This window comes from Phaethon lepturus, unplaced genomic scaffold (genome assembly GCF_000687285.1).
Source record: "Phaethon lepturus isolate BGI_N335 unplaced genomic scaffold, ASM68728v1 scaffold15863, whole genome shotgun sequence".
Classification (NCBI taxonomy): Eukaryota; Metazoa; Chordata; class Aves; order Phaethontiformes; family Phaethontidae; genus Phaethon; species Phaethon lepturus.
In genome coordinates, this window is record NW_010527104.1 from 1,753 (window position 1) to 17,126 (window position 15,374).

Genomic DNA, 15,374 nt, shown 5'->3' on the forward strand with positions numbered 1-15,374 from the left:
GGACAGCTGGCCCAAACTGGCCAAAGGGATATTCCATACCATATGACGTCAGCTCAGCAATAAAAGCTAAGAGACAGGAGGAGGAGTGGGGGGCATTTGTTTTCCGATGTCTATCTTCCTGAGCAACCGCTACACCTACTGAAGCCCTGCTTCCCGGGAAGTGGCTGAACATCACCCGCTGATGGGAAAGTAGAGAGTAAACCTTCCATTTTCTTTTGCTTCCATGCGTGGCCTTTGCTTTCTGCTATTAAACTGCCTTTATCTTGACGCACGTGTTTGGTTATTTTTTTTCTTTCCATTCTAATTTCTCCCCCCTGTCCTGCTGAGGAGGGCAGTGATAGAGTGGCTTGGTGGCACCTGGCATCCAGCCAAGGTCAACCCACCACAAAGGCTATCTCCTTTGATATCCTGACTAATTACAAGTTTTTCAGTTTATTTTTGCACTCTTAAGTTTGTAATGAGGAAGAGCAACAAAGCTGCTATACACAGTACACATACAAATGCATTTTGTTAAAGGTAGGCTAGATTTCTCTGATTTTCTTTCCCATTATTGATTTCACTGGTGTCCTTGACATTAGATAGGACAGATTTTTCCATCATGTGAAGAATTTAAGATAAATAATAAATCCTTTGCTAAAAAAATATACTGTCATCCAACAACTTCATGGAATGATTGAGGACCTTTCCTTAGCCTGTGTGATGCAGTGGGGCAGACTACATAATCTGAAGATCACCTTCAACTTCAAACACAATAAACTTACATCCTGGTCCCAGAGACTGAGCCAGAGGTAAGCTATTGAGGTAAGTTTCAGTCTCATAATACATCTACAAATTCTTCCTAAAATAATTGATTATTTTCTTTAGGACTGTTCACAACTCTTGCTGATGTGCCACCTAGAATTTCAGTCTATCATTATCAGTCCAGTTCCTATTTGGAAGCACAAGAGAATGTTTCTTGTGTAGGAAAAAACATATTCAGGTCTGGTTCTTCAGAGAAAAAAAAAAAAAAAGTCAGGAAGGAAGCTGTCTTGACAAACAACTAAAAATCAATTATATTTCAGAGGATCAGACATGTACAATTACTTTTCTTTGTGTGACACTATTGCTAATGTGATCAAACAGCGATTAAAACATGAAAATTTCAACTGAGTAGCTGTATTTGAAAAGATAGAAAAATAAGAAATAAAAACTGTCACAGAGGCACGGTTGTCATGTAGCAAGGGCAGGTTAAAGGTGACTGGCAGACATGTCTACTCATAAAGTAATAATTCAGGCCACCTGGGAGGGCTCCTGTATTTTAAATATTAGTTCCATGTAGAAAAAGCAGGTGCTTCTCCAACAGGAAGATGCCAAAACGCTTGGATTGAACTTCGCTCCTCTCTCCATACTGCTTGGTTTCTGGGAGCACGGAATATTCATTTTAACGTTCTCCTCCTTGTTCCTCATTAATGCAACGTCTCGATCCCTCTATCTCTCAAGTGTTTCACTGCAGTGAGGTTCACAGATGGTACATATGGAGAACAGGGGCATGAGAGGTCACAGGAGAGAAGCTAGTCATGTGGCTTAATCCAAGAACAGAAGGCACATAGATATCGTAGGCACAGTATAAGAACCTGAGGAGAAAAGTCTCTGATCTGGATCATATTCTGAATGTGTCAATTCACTTAACGAACTTTAGGTACAGGCCCAGTCTATCTGACTTTTCAAAAGCAGAGAATACTAGATATTATTAGAATCAAGAAAAAATAGCCAGCCAGATCACCTTGATAACTTCTTTCCAACTTCAGTGCCACCTTGAATGGGTAAAAGATGTCAAATGGGAGTTTCCAGTGCATTTGTGGCTGGCCTCGTGGAGGTTCTGGCCATTCTGTCATGTCAGTGAAGGTAACGACAGTTGTCAAAGGTACTGTGCTTGTGCTTAGGAACTGTAACAAGAAGGAAAGCACAAAGAGTTTAGCAAACGTTGTATAAAAGATGCATCTCTCTTTGCTAATGGAGACTGTAGATGACTGGCATGCTAGATGTCTGTAGGATGGTAGGAGTTAAGTGTTCCAGATATATTTTTTAGTGGAGTAACTCCTCTTTCCCAAAATTGATACTTAGCAGGTAAATCAAGGGCACAGGTCTCAGGAAAGATCAGTAGCTATTGTGCATCATATGTTGCAGATGTCCAGAACGGAAGCAGTGATTCAAGCTCTGCTAGAGTAAGCTTCCTATTCAGAGGAAACACATATCAACTAGCTGGTAGTAACAGCAGAAGCAAAGCTAGCTTGGTTTTTTATAAAATGGTATCTTTTATGGAAGATAAGATCACCTGGCCCTTTGAACAGGTGATTGCTGCCAGAAACAGACAGGACTGCCACAAGATTATAACCTTTCAATAAAATACCAATAAAATAAAGCAGGGATCCAATGCAACAATGAATTTATTTCTCACATTTTAGGATATTGTTTCAGAAAGGAGACAGATTGGTAGGTCTGTTGGTAAAGAAGGCACAGGGACTGAACTTCTAAGGCCTCAGTTCCTTTCTGTTTCAACAGAATGCTGTAAGAAAGACAACTAACACACTTGCTCCTTGAGCTATGTGGAGTTTTATGGCTAGCTTGGGCTCATTTAAATTTTAAATTTAAATTTAAAATTTAATGAACAATGCATTGGGCAGAGTCCTACCGCAATACACGGTTCTACATGGAGTCTGCAAAGATGCCTCATGAGCAGATTCCTTATATACACTTGCACCTGCACCAATCCCAAAAGCGTCTGCATGGGGAACCTCATGGTCCATCCCCCAGCCCAGCTTTGCTGCCCAAAGGTGGCCCCTGAGCACTCCCATTCCAGGATGGCTACAAGGCAATGCTGAGACTGCTTCTTATCACCAAGGGAAACTTCACTCCCTTGCAAGGAGTCTGTCTCCTGCATTTCTGCTTCCAGCCAGTTTAACCCCTTCTTGCAGCTGGGCTGCCTTGGCCTCTGTGCTAGATCATTCCTCAGTCACAAATTACCACTGCTGAGCAGTTACAATCACAATTTCCCCTTCACTCATGATGGACGTAAGTTCTCCTATCAATGAGTAAACACACAGTAGGCACAATCGCCTTAGTCAACAAGAAGCCTCAAAATAATTCTGGCTTTGTGTCCGGACCTTCAAAATCTGCCTTAAAATCAGAGAGATTAGCGGGGAGAAAAAAACATGCACAATCCCTCCTCAACAGCTGGGAGAAGGCAGCCACAAGCAACTTCCAGCATGCTCCTGTACAGCTCTACATCATTTAAGAATGTCTTGCATTTTCATGAAGTCCAAATACAAGTGACCAGATATTGTGGATGGGTGTAGAACCTGGGATGTCTTTCCTGGGTTCTGTGTTTTCTGGTCAGTCACTAAGGCAACTCCCAACTAGTGACACAGTGTGGTCTAATGGAAAAGGTTTTCTCTTAAGGAACAGATAATTCCCAGATAGAGAATGTGTAGGCTAAAACTGGGAAGTGACATAATTTAAAACTAAAGCAATATACAGCACACATTGGTATGCTTACAAATGGCTGCAATTCTTAACTGCTGGGTACAGTACTGACTGGTACCTTTGTTAAAATGCCTTTACTAACAACTCTAATTTGTGGATTGCCACTGATGAAGTCGGTACTGATTTTAATGGTGTGTTTCTTTCTTGCTGCTAGAAAGTTGTTTTCTTATCATTTGCTTTGCAATATACCTTACAGCTCTAAAGTAATTAGCGTCAGTTGCTCATACTGATGAAATCCGAACCTCATAGTTCTTGATTGGCTAATCCTTACTGAGGGATATGCACCCTGCACTTTTGCTAGGAATGTAAAGTCTGCCTCCTCAGACAGAAGTTTTGTTAATGGAGCCGTGTAACAGCTCAGGTTTAGAAAATATCTTCAAGCGGTGGGGGTGTCAGTTTGCCTCAGGGCAACACGTGTTTTACAAGGTGAACATTTTCCTATCATGTCCTTTTCACATATGTTGCAAGAAGGGAGGACAAAGAGGTACCATGAGACACATCCAAACAATGGATGTAAAGTCTCATTTAGATTGAGTCTGAAGTTCAAAGAGTAATAACAGATCAGACAGACACTTGCCATGTCATACCTCACTGCCATGAGAACGCCATGGGCAGGTGTCAGCTGCTCCCCCTGAAGCCCTTGCAGAGAAGTATAAGCCTTGAAATACATCTGCTGCCCAAAAGACTTTGTGATGTCAGGAATCCAGCCTTGCACCAAAATGGGATCCACTGACACACGCTTGAAAAAGACTATTAATTCTCATTTGCAGACCTGTTAGCTCCAGCTTCCTATAGTTTGGGTTGGAAGAGACCTTTAAACATCATCTAGTCCAACCCCTCTGCAATGAGCAGGGACATCTTCTACTAGATCAGGTTGCTCAGAGCCCCGTCCAACCTGACCTTGAATGTTTCCATCACATCATCATCTTTTAGAAACCTGCTTTCTGGCTTACAACCTTTCCCCCTAATTCTTCAAATGTGCTGCCATCAGCATTAGTCTCTTCCTCAGCTACCTGTTGGTGATTTCAGAATGCCTAGAGGAATAGAAATATCTTCTTGCACAGACTATCAGCATGCTGTCGAGTCTGCGAAATAGAAATCAACTCAAATTCCATATCAAGGCTTTAAGAGACAACTAGATAAACATGTAGTTATTGAATGTTTGTAACTAAAACTTTATACTGAGCATAATTAAAAGTTTAAAGTTTGAGTCCTTAAGTGGTAGAAGTTGGTTTGAAGTTGGAAAGAAGGTACGTTTTCCAGGTGTACAACTGATTGAGGACATAACTGCCAAGACCATAAAACCACTTTCCTCTATGGAGCTGTTAAATACAAACTGTTGCCATTGCAGCCAGACCAGTGCTAAAGTTCAGTAAATCTCAACTCAGTAATATCAAGACCATTTGATTCCTTGGTTCTTAAATAACCCGTGAACCCCATTTAATCACCTCTGTGTATGAGGAAGGGTTTTTAAATTCCATACCTTCAGAGGGTGACACTGATAAAAGTACCGTGCACCCAGTATTTGAGCTTGTGGGTTGGACAGGAGGCCCACCTTAGTCCACAATATCTGTATCTCCAGGGTCACAGGAACCGTGCAACAGGAAGTGCAATTCACAGCCTGAAAATAAAATGTACCCCAAACATCTGAATATAGTATTTTAAAGGTGAAAAAGGACCATTATGGTCAAAGTCTAATATTTTGGATAGTACAGGTCACAGAACCTGAATCAGTCACTTCAGCACTAACCCTATAAGTTCTGGTCAGGTCAACCACCCATTTTACAGCTATATCCATCTTATTGTCATCTCATTTCCAAACAGAATTTGTCTCAGCTCTACCACTTGCATTTCTACTAGGCCATCTCCTGCCAGATTAATAATTATTAAAATAGAATTTCCCTCCTCCATAAGTATTTGGATGGCAAACTTTTACCCTTATTAGGTAACATATAAATATCCTCAGAAACTGGAAAATCAGAAAGGACGATAATAATAAAAGCATCAAATTAATAGGAAGTAACCAGATAGTATTAGTTCTAGAAGGCTGTCAGAAGGTAATACAACACTGGATTCAGTATTAAACTCTTTTTGCCCATTTAAATAGCAGGAACAGGATTCAAGAGATATTAAATCTGTCAGGGTTTTTTTGTTTAGTTTAGTAAGTATCCTAATAATATGAACCATAAGAAGAGTGACTGCTTACAGGCATTAAGGCCCCTGAGAGTCAGTGGATCATCACACAAAGAAAGTAAGCCCAGATGAACAAACTGTTTCTTTTTGCCCCATGCCCACGCTTCCCCAAGGCAATACAAAGATATGAAAGGAAAAATATTCACATCTGGTCTTTTTGCATTCATATTACCTGCACACTGCAGTTCTGAATCAGAATGGTCATCCATGCTTCTGCCTGGGTTGAATGAGCACTGCCAGTTATAGCAAGGTCCTCTGCTCTGTTCATCCCCTGAAGAGCCTTGTATAACTTCTGTTGGATGTAACTACAGTTACTTTCTTCCAGTATTGGGGATAGGCTGGAAACAAGAAAATAACAGCTTTGACAAAGTGATTTCTGGAACAGAAAAAAAAAAACCCTTCTATCAACACCCTTCCTTTGTAATGAGTATTTCTTCTGCTCTTGTAATGAGTCAACAGGATCATTATGGAAGTATTGGTGTTAAATGGATGCAGTTTCAATCCTTTCTGCAATGAGAAGGGAGAAGAAAAGCATGGAAGGGTAATGCATGATAAGGAAAACGGACAGCTCTTTAGCCATCTTATCACATCGGTGGTGGTATACCTGCCCTGTCACCAGCAAAAGAATGATCCAAATCATCAAAACAATCACTTTTTAAGGTTCCATTATAAGTCACTTCTCAAATGCAAACTCTACTCTTGTTGTTGTCAGACAACCTCAAAATGTCCCAGAAGACCTTCACAGTGTTCAGATTGTTCTAGAGGTCCACCATCTCTCTGATATTCAAGTCCTCTTAGGAGTATACAACACATCCGTAGAGACCCATTGGTGACCTCAGGGAAGGACCTAGGCTCCACAGCAGTGTGTGAGAGACTATGGAAGAATGTGCTAAGTGAGTCCACACCTTCTACATGTGCCAGGAAGGGTGACCGCAGAGTGTGTTGTTACCTGAGCTTGCAGCCTGACCTCATATTTCTTCCAAATTGTACTGTGTGTCTGAGGAATTGTGAGCAACTTCCATCACTTTCGCTCTGTAAAATGCTCATCTGACAGAATGCACATCAGGAAGCCAAACAAAAGTGTAAACAGACAATACAGGACACCCAACTTGTATTTAACAATCCTCCTTATCCCTATCACAGAACTACAATTCAGTTGTGACTGAAAGACTTGCTGATGGCTGCAATGTAATACTGAGGTATGCCCTTACAGGCAAAGCTAGAATCTCAAAAGTCCAGACAGTAGAGTACCAGAAGTCAATAAACTCAGTGATAAACAAAACTCGATAGCAGAAAAAGGATACATGCTGCATGGCACCATTGTTTGCAATCAACAGTGGTGCTCCAGTGATATAGCCAGGGTTTCCACTTCTAGGCAACATATGAGGAAGAGTCCTGGTCTACAAAGAGGCAAAGGGAAAAAAGAAGAAAGGGGAAAACATTGGCACTGATGAGATCCATTCATCTCAGAAGATCAAATTTACAGTCTCAAAAATGTAAATGTAACCCATTTTTGAATGACTGAATATTACTACTAAAACCTTCATTATTTGTTTCCAAATCCTCTTTCTTACCTGGCAAGTTCATCTGTAGTCCAGGGGGTAAAAACCTGTATATCAGTACCCTGAAATGTGAATACTACCAGGACAGTTCTTGAGATAATGAATTCCTATGGCTCAGCATTTGTCTCTAAGGAAGTGAATATATCAGTCTGGGCAATTCTACAGATCATCTGCAGAACAAACCCTGCCTTGACCTCAATTCTGAGTGGCAGATTCCACTTCTAAATTGTTTTATAGGAAGAGCCTCTAGGGATAACTTCAACAAGGTTGCACTGCACGCTTATCAACCCCAACATCACCACCTGCCCCACTTTACATTGCCTCTATGGGGCAAGGTTTCTAAGAACTTCAACACACATTAGTATTTCCCAGATTTCCACCCCCTCCAAAATAACTTGTTTTCTTGCTTGCAAAAAACTCGTTTTTTTCTTGCAAAGTTAAATAAGCACCTGGACTAAATGTAGCAACCTTGTTCACAAACACTGAACACCTCAGATACAACCCTTTCCTTTGCAAGACCATGCTGGTGACCCTGATCTCATCCTCTCTCCTTCTACCCGCACCAACAAAAACCAAATCAAAACAACAGCAAAAAATAGTCAGACAAAAATAATCAGCCCCTTCAAACTTGTGGAGTGCAAGAATGCATGCTTGCACCGAGCTTGAATTTTTCTACTAATGTGGTTTACTTGAGACCAGACCAGTGTCCCCTTCTTCATTTGACCACCAGCTGTACCCCAGGGTCCTGGTACTACCATACCACAGTGACACGCCTCTAATCTTTTCACATCTCATCTGTACAAAAGCGGGTCACAAACTACAAACTTGGCAAGAGCCAGGGAGGATACCGGCACTGACCCAGAACTGCAGTGTGAAGCGCTGCTGCAGAGAGGATCCCAAGTTCCCAGAGATGTTGCTCACTTTGAACCGGACAGAAACACTCTGTATCCCATGTGTGCCACTGAATTCTATCTCGTAGATCACCTGAAAGTCCAATTCAGAGAAGAATCAGAGGCAAAGGCAGGCAATAGGGCAATGACTTTAAGCTAGCGTTGAGCTGCCCAAAGGAAAGAAGATTCAGGTACCTCAGAGACAACGCTGTTACATGTGTTGTCTTTCATGTGGGGAGCTCCAGGCGGTGCGACTGCAGTGACCTTTACCTGCAGATAGTAAGCATATTAACGACTAGCAATTCTTCAAGAGCAGCGCGCCTTTCTTACTCTTTTCCGCTGCTTTTCCACCCAGGTCCGATTTACCTTCCTGCTCCAGCTGTGATTTGTGGACACATCACCCTGCTCCAGATGCCCATTTTTTTCTAAGAAAACAAGCTGCCTCCCCGACCCCACCCCTATCTACGCCTGTTCATTTAAAAGTACGTATTTCCTTATATCCCTATTTTTATTTCTACAATGTCACACTTTTGTCCAAAAAATCTTGTCTCAGACACAGAACATTCCCATTCTCCCAAGTTCCCAACCCATGGGCATTACTATGAATGCCCAAGATTTCAGATATGTTTTATTTCAGAAGCAGAAATTATTTGCATCGGAAATAAGGACTGACCTTCATGGACTGCACAATGGTGTCATTAATTGGGACCTGAGGAAAACAAACAAACCAACATACAACACCAAAAAACCAACCAATTTGCTGGGTTTGCAAGTGCCTAAAGTTAGGAAACCATCACTAAACAGAGGCTACATATTATATTGACAAAAATTACTTTGTTTATTCCAGATGTGTAAAACTTGTCATCAATTTATGATCTAGAAATCACTGACATAATCCGCAGAAAGCATTCTTAGAACATCAGAAGACAAATTTTACTCTTGGCCCCACTTATGACCTGTCGAATGCAGATACTTCATCATCTTTGAATGATTCCTGGAGCTCCCCCTTCTGGAAATCAAGTAATTAGAAACTTCAGCTTCCATTTAAGGAAAAATAAAATTTTGGCCACAGTGACAAAGCAAGCCTGGAAAACATGAGTTAAATCTGATCAGTAGAAGACTCTCTACTACAGTTATGTAGATTTAGATTTCCAATATAAGGGTAAACTGAGTCATAAGCCTTAGTAAGGTGTTAATGTTTACACTGCCATTTTATCTTGGAACACCAGAGAAACTCCAGAAGATGAGAGGAGATATTTACATGTTAACACTCAGTAAGACCAGCATGATGAACCCTGAACAATGAATCGGTGATTTTGAAATGTTTGTCAGGATAAATAATGGAGAAATTTATATGGAATTCAATATATGAATGTAAATAAAGCTAATATTGATAACTGGCCTTCAGTGTGATTTTAGAGATAACATTGCATAAAACAAATCCTTATTCTTTACTAAGAACATGCATTGCTTGCTTGATCAAGTTCATGGAACAGACAGAAACACTTTGATAAACAGTCTATTTAAAATGCGAGAGAGTTCTAGTTAAACCATTAAAACTATGAAGTATCAATGAAGTACCTGTTTAAATGCATTAAGAATTTGCTAATAACTGAAATTTATTGGAAAAATAGTTTGAATTGAGGAATTGTCACAGATCATGACATTTCTAACAGGACTTCCAGCAAGAAGGCCATAACAATTGGGAGATCAGAGATGACATACCAGATGACCTGTAGCTTTCCAGTCAGCTGAAGTTGCAACGGAAAGTCAAGCAAACAAGATGTTGAGCAAAAGGAAGAAATATGACATGCACCTTTAGCACAGTGAAGTCACGGTAGTAGGAGGCAGCATTGAGGGCAGGGTCAGTAATGCAGCTCTTGCTCAAGCTGGCAAAAATCCGAGTACAGCTTGTGCTTTTACTGTCCAGGAAGCCTGAGTTAAGACATGACAACAGATAAAACAGAAGCAAACCACCCTAGGAAATTCTTCCCCCTTTACTAACCGGCAGGATTTCCATCAACACAAAGTCCACTGGCTCCCATTTTTACTGGCTGTCTAAGCGTGCTCAGTACAGATGATGTATCAAAGTAGATTAGGATTGGATCACCAGCCTGAAAAGACAATTTGGAGAAATCACAGACAAAATGACTGTGGAATACTAAGGCCAAGTGCAAGGTGATGACATCATCAGGGCACAGAGGCAAATTTATACTTCTCCTTAGTGTACACCCAGCTTTGTCTAAAGGGTTGTCCAAACTTTTAAATACAAGAAAACTAATCAGAAAATTTACACAATAAGGAATGAAACGAACTGAGAGATAATATGGATTATAGGTAGAAAAATAAGAATCTTTCAAGCTGTTCTTATTACAGACAGCTTTAGTAAAAGTGTATCTGCAAACTGATTGCTAGTTTCTTTCAACTCACCCGATAAAAGGCAGAGAATGGCGGGCGGGCAGAGTGTTTGCCATACTTCTCTGAGAACTTCCAAAAATCAGATTCTTTGATACCCTGTGGCTGTTGGAAATAGTTCAGCTTTGCTAAAGGTTGAAAAGAGAAAAAAAAATATCCGCCAGTATCAAATTACTAGAAAAGACAGATCCAAGAAAAAGTAATATTGTCCCAACATTTTTAAAAGGAACAACTTTGGTAACTGTAAGCTAGATAGTGCCTTATCCCATTAACCCACAGTTACACTGCTAACAGGCTAATATGAGCTATGAACAGGATGATATAATGAGTACTAGTTTGTACTGTTTCATGGGAAATAGGTGTTAATACACAAATGTGAGTTTCCAAAAAGCATGAAAACTGCTTAAGACAGCTGCCTTAGTATGTGCTGTAATCTCTGTAAAATGCCCAAATTAGACACACGTGACATTTTAATGACAAAACACTACCAATATGTGAGTTCACTAAAAGCAACATTAAATGGATTAAAAATAATTAAGGTTAGTAAAACTCAAAGTAAGTATGAATAGGGAATAGGCATCCTAAACCCCCCAATCTTTCTATTGGTATCCCACAGTGATGCGCTCCTGACCCAGTGGTATTCAGTATGGTTACAATGTTCCAAAGTATTAAATTATTACTGCTAAAACACTAAGTCATAAAATTATTAAGGACATACTTATATAGACTCATCCTAATGGACTTGTTCAAGCAATAAACTTTTTAATACATCCAAATGAAATGTCTTACAAGGTTTGAGGATTCTACAGATCATACCTACAACGGGATTGAGTGGCAGTATCCTTGATTACAGTACTACCAAAAAGAATTTAGGTAGTCTAGATGGTTGTGGGCGGGGAGTGAAGAGAAAAAAAAATAACTTAAGCTCTCACTGTAATTCTTCTGTTCACAGGCAGAGCAGATCCTCAGATGTACAGAGCAGCAAGCAGAAATGAAAGCTTTTTTGTATCTAAATACAGCATTAGTCAAGCAGTCAACTAAATCTTTTAAGGAGATAAAGGCTGAAGGAGTATTGCGATCCCACAAGGTTCACAAAAATAGGTGAATAGAGCAGCTTTCATATCATTCACTTGAGGGTGTAAGCATTAGACTGAAAAAGAAAACATTAGTGGTTGTGCTACTCACAACCATTTCTTTTGTTTGGAATGCAGTTCTTTATGTACTCTTCTATTGTCAAAGCAGAATACTTGCTAACGCAGACTAAATGACATTACATAATGCAAAATATACCTGAAAACTGGAAGAAAAGGCCTTCTGCAGCAAAAATTAAGATATTCAAATGGCTTAAGTTTTCAAGGAAAGGACATATATAACTTGTTCGTAGTGTAGTTTGCTCAAGAAAGCACGCTAGCTTCTAAAGGCTATTTAATCTTGTAGAAAAACGCAAAAAAGAATTTCAGACAATCTAATTTGTCTGAAACAAGACAAACTTTAAAAAATAAAGAAATAAAAAAAACCAAAACAGGAGACAGGCTTGGGTGTAATGATTCCTGTAAATTTAAAATGCATTCATACTAGTTCTTCCCCTGATTTAGAAGCAGAAATAGCAGCAATATTCTCCTAACACCTGCAAAAACTAAAGACAAAGTTGTTATCTTGAGGAGCTAGTATGTGAAACAGGAATACTTTTAGATGTACTTTAAGTATTTTGAAAATATCCAATACTTCCAACTGTCCCTGAGAACTGATTTCTTCCTTTTAATGAATTACTTGTCAGTTGGATCAGCTAAGACTGCCTGACCGAGCCAGCTACATAATTGCTAGACAGAAGGAACTGTTAGGGTTCTGGTGAGCCGTCACACTGCTCCATTTAGTATCAATACAGTCTAAAATCAGTTTAAGACATACGTGAAACTCCACCCTTAGCACGAGACAGTGAAAAGGTGGTACTGAGAAAAGTCGCAAAAGGAAGAGCGAGCCACAGAGGAGAGCACAAAAGAAAGAGAAGACAGGGTGTGATGAGCTATTGAGGTTAGAGGAATGCCAGAGTTGTGACCAGCTGTCAGATGGAGAACAACAGTATGAAAAAGTAGAAAAATAAAGCAATTGAAGGATGGCAATAGTCAGAAAAATAGGCAAGAAAGATGACTGGGCAAAGCAAAGGATGGCTTACACTTCAGAGAATACAACTGAAATAGAGTACTGCAGTCAGGAAAAAATGAGGACAGCCATGGAAAGAGCCATTACTGCCAAGCAGAGGAAGAAAAAACCTCCAATTTCAGAAGCATAATAAAGAAGTATTAGTAAAACTTGAACACTTCTCTGGTATCTGCTAGCAATGGTTTCAACAAGGTAAAGTCAATTTGTGCATCACAATCTCTTTGTTACTGGCCACGATAATTCATTAGGTTCAGAGGCTGCGCACTTGCTCTTTTCCAGGAGGCCCTCTGGAGCAGGCTTGATTATATTTGTGCCAGCAGTAGCTCATAGAATCACAGAATCGTTAAGGTTGAAAAAGACCTTTAAGATCATCAAGTCCAACCGTCAACTCAACACCACCATGCCCACTAAACCATGTCCTGAAGTGCCACGTCTACACGTTTTTTGAATACTTCCAGTGATGGTGACTCCACCACCTCCCTGAGCCTGTTCCAATAATGGAACCATCCTGAATTTCATGTCACCATCCATCCTGGAAAGGTTTCTTCCACAATCATTTGATGTGAATATAAGTGTTTCTGTATTTCCTTGTGGAAGGCCAAAGGGGAGAAGGCTGTTGCTACCAGAAAACTTTATCATCCTTCAGGTGATTCCAAATAAAGTCCTTCCCAGGTGTTCTTCTAACAACAAACCCAGGAAAGGAAAAGGCCACGTGCGCAATGAATTCTGTCATTCCCAGGTGTGCTGCACCTAACGTACATGGGCAATCGAATGTCTAGGGCTTGTTCGGTGGGCCTAATGATGTGACAGATACAGAGCCCAAATACTAAATGGCCAGAAAAATCTGGTGCAATCAGTCTGGATGGAGATGACCCTTCCTTTGGAGGCGATTACAAATTCTGAATCCTTCTAATCCTGTTTTTATGATACTGTGGGCAGTGTGGGAAGAGGATAAAATGCAGCTAGTTCCAAGTTCCAGGCTGCAATACCCAGGAGCCTGATGTCACGTTCAGCTGGGGTTAAGCCCTCACCAAAATTCACCTTGACTCTGAGACCTACTGACAACTGGAATGGGTGAAGTTGTAGCACTACTACTTATTGTACTGTGTCCTGTGAGGCTCTCATTGTTCCTTTGCTCTTCCCTATGTGCCAAAGATTCAGGCAACACCTGTGAAGAACTGAAAGCAGGACTAAGTAACAGGAAGCTGACCCTGTTTTGACTAGTTGTTGGAACAAGTAACCTCCTGAGCCCCTCCCAACCTAAAATATTCTATGATTTAGGTCAGAAGTAGATGGGACTGTGAGCAAAAACTCCCAGGCAAAAGACTCAAAAGAGAAAACAGTAAGTGTTCAAACGTGAGATCCTAGTGAATTGCAATGAATGCCAGAGAGTTGGACATCAAATCAGTCACATGAAGTACAATGTGGAAAGTAGAAAGTGAAAAAAAGTGATAATGGCATACCCTATGAGGGTATATGATTATTAGAGAAAAATCATTGCCAGCAGAAAAAGAAGTTGAAAATAAGCATATGAAATAAAGAATCCAAGATATGAACAGAAAGCACTTTCTGAAAAGGACAACAGTGGTGTATTTCAAACATGAACACTTATTTGCTGCTCTAAGTGTAGCAAACTCAGTAAGGTATCTCAGATACAGATAGGCAATTGATAAAGGCCTATTTGTATTTAGCCAAAGACCCTACCCTTAAACTAAGTACAATGATTTTTTTTTTATTTATTTGTCTTTGGTATTGGGACCCTGATTCACTATGGTCTCTCTGGAACTGTAACAGCCCAAATAATCAGTAGCAATTGTAACATGTAAGTTTAAAAAAAGATTCACTAAGCAGAGGTAATCTATGAATTAAACGTGTGGAAAGAAAGGTTACTTACAATCATTCAGCTGCACACAGAACAGCAGATCATGTCCACCAGGGACAGCAACGGTATCAGTAGGATAAGGGGTGTTACTTCTGAATATGAGTGATTTTTCCACACACACTGGGCTCCCAAACCTGCAAAGACAATCCTCCCCCCGGCAAACTGTTAAAGAGGCTATTCTTGCATAATTTCATTTTTTACATTACTAAACGCCAGCAACACAACACAGTATTATTTTTCATCAGCTTACATGAGTTATTGTACAATTTGCATTGATAATCAATTACAGAAAGCCTCTCTCATCATCGTAGTAACTTTGTGGATACTCTCCATTTGTATATTTAGAAATCACTCTGAAATTCCCTGGAACAAAAAGTGGTAAAGAAATTCAGCGTCTGTGTATGACAGCTCCTCTCAGTCCTCCTCACAACCGCAATCTGCAAAGACAGGGCTCACCCACAGATAGTACTCTCCAAACAGCTGAAACCGGCTTCCTCACTGGCAGCACCTCGCCGGCGGTAACTGCTTTCCCGTCCCCCCGGTGCAGATGAAAGCTCTCCCTCCCTAAGGTAAGGCCGCCTGGTTCCCACCGCCAGCAGCCCCAGCACAGCGGAACTAAGCCCTGCTTTACCTGGGCCATGAAGATGCCGGCACGGGAAGCCCTTCCAAGCCCTCCACTCTGTCGGGCCCTGTCCCCCGTGCCCGAGAGGCGCGGCAAACACGGCAGCGGCACTAAGGCGGCTGAACGGC

General features: G+C 40.6%; 1 protein-coding gene across 1 annotated transcript; it reads right to left on the reverse strand.

The window, feature by feature from the left end:
* Positions 1–1,703: 1,703 nt before the first annotated feature.
* On the reverse strand, positions 1,704–14,987 carry TCTN3 (tectonic family member 3; the record flags this gene model as incomplete). The annotated part of the gene is made up of 13 exons (XM_010283286.1): positions 1,704–1,925; positions 5,006–5,143; positions 5,888–6,053; positions 6,665–6,762; positions 7,020–7,115; positions 8,136–8,261; positions 8,363–8,437; positions 8,841–8,876; positions 9,984–10,102; positions 10,173–10,281; positions 10,598–10,710; positions 14,637–14,758; positions 14,912–14,987. Coding segments are annotated over 13 exons (1,496 nt in total), but the record flags the coding sequence as incomplete, so codon positions are not given.
* Positions 14,988–15,374: the final 387 nt, after the last annotated feature.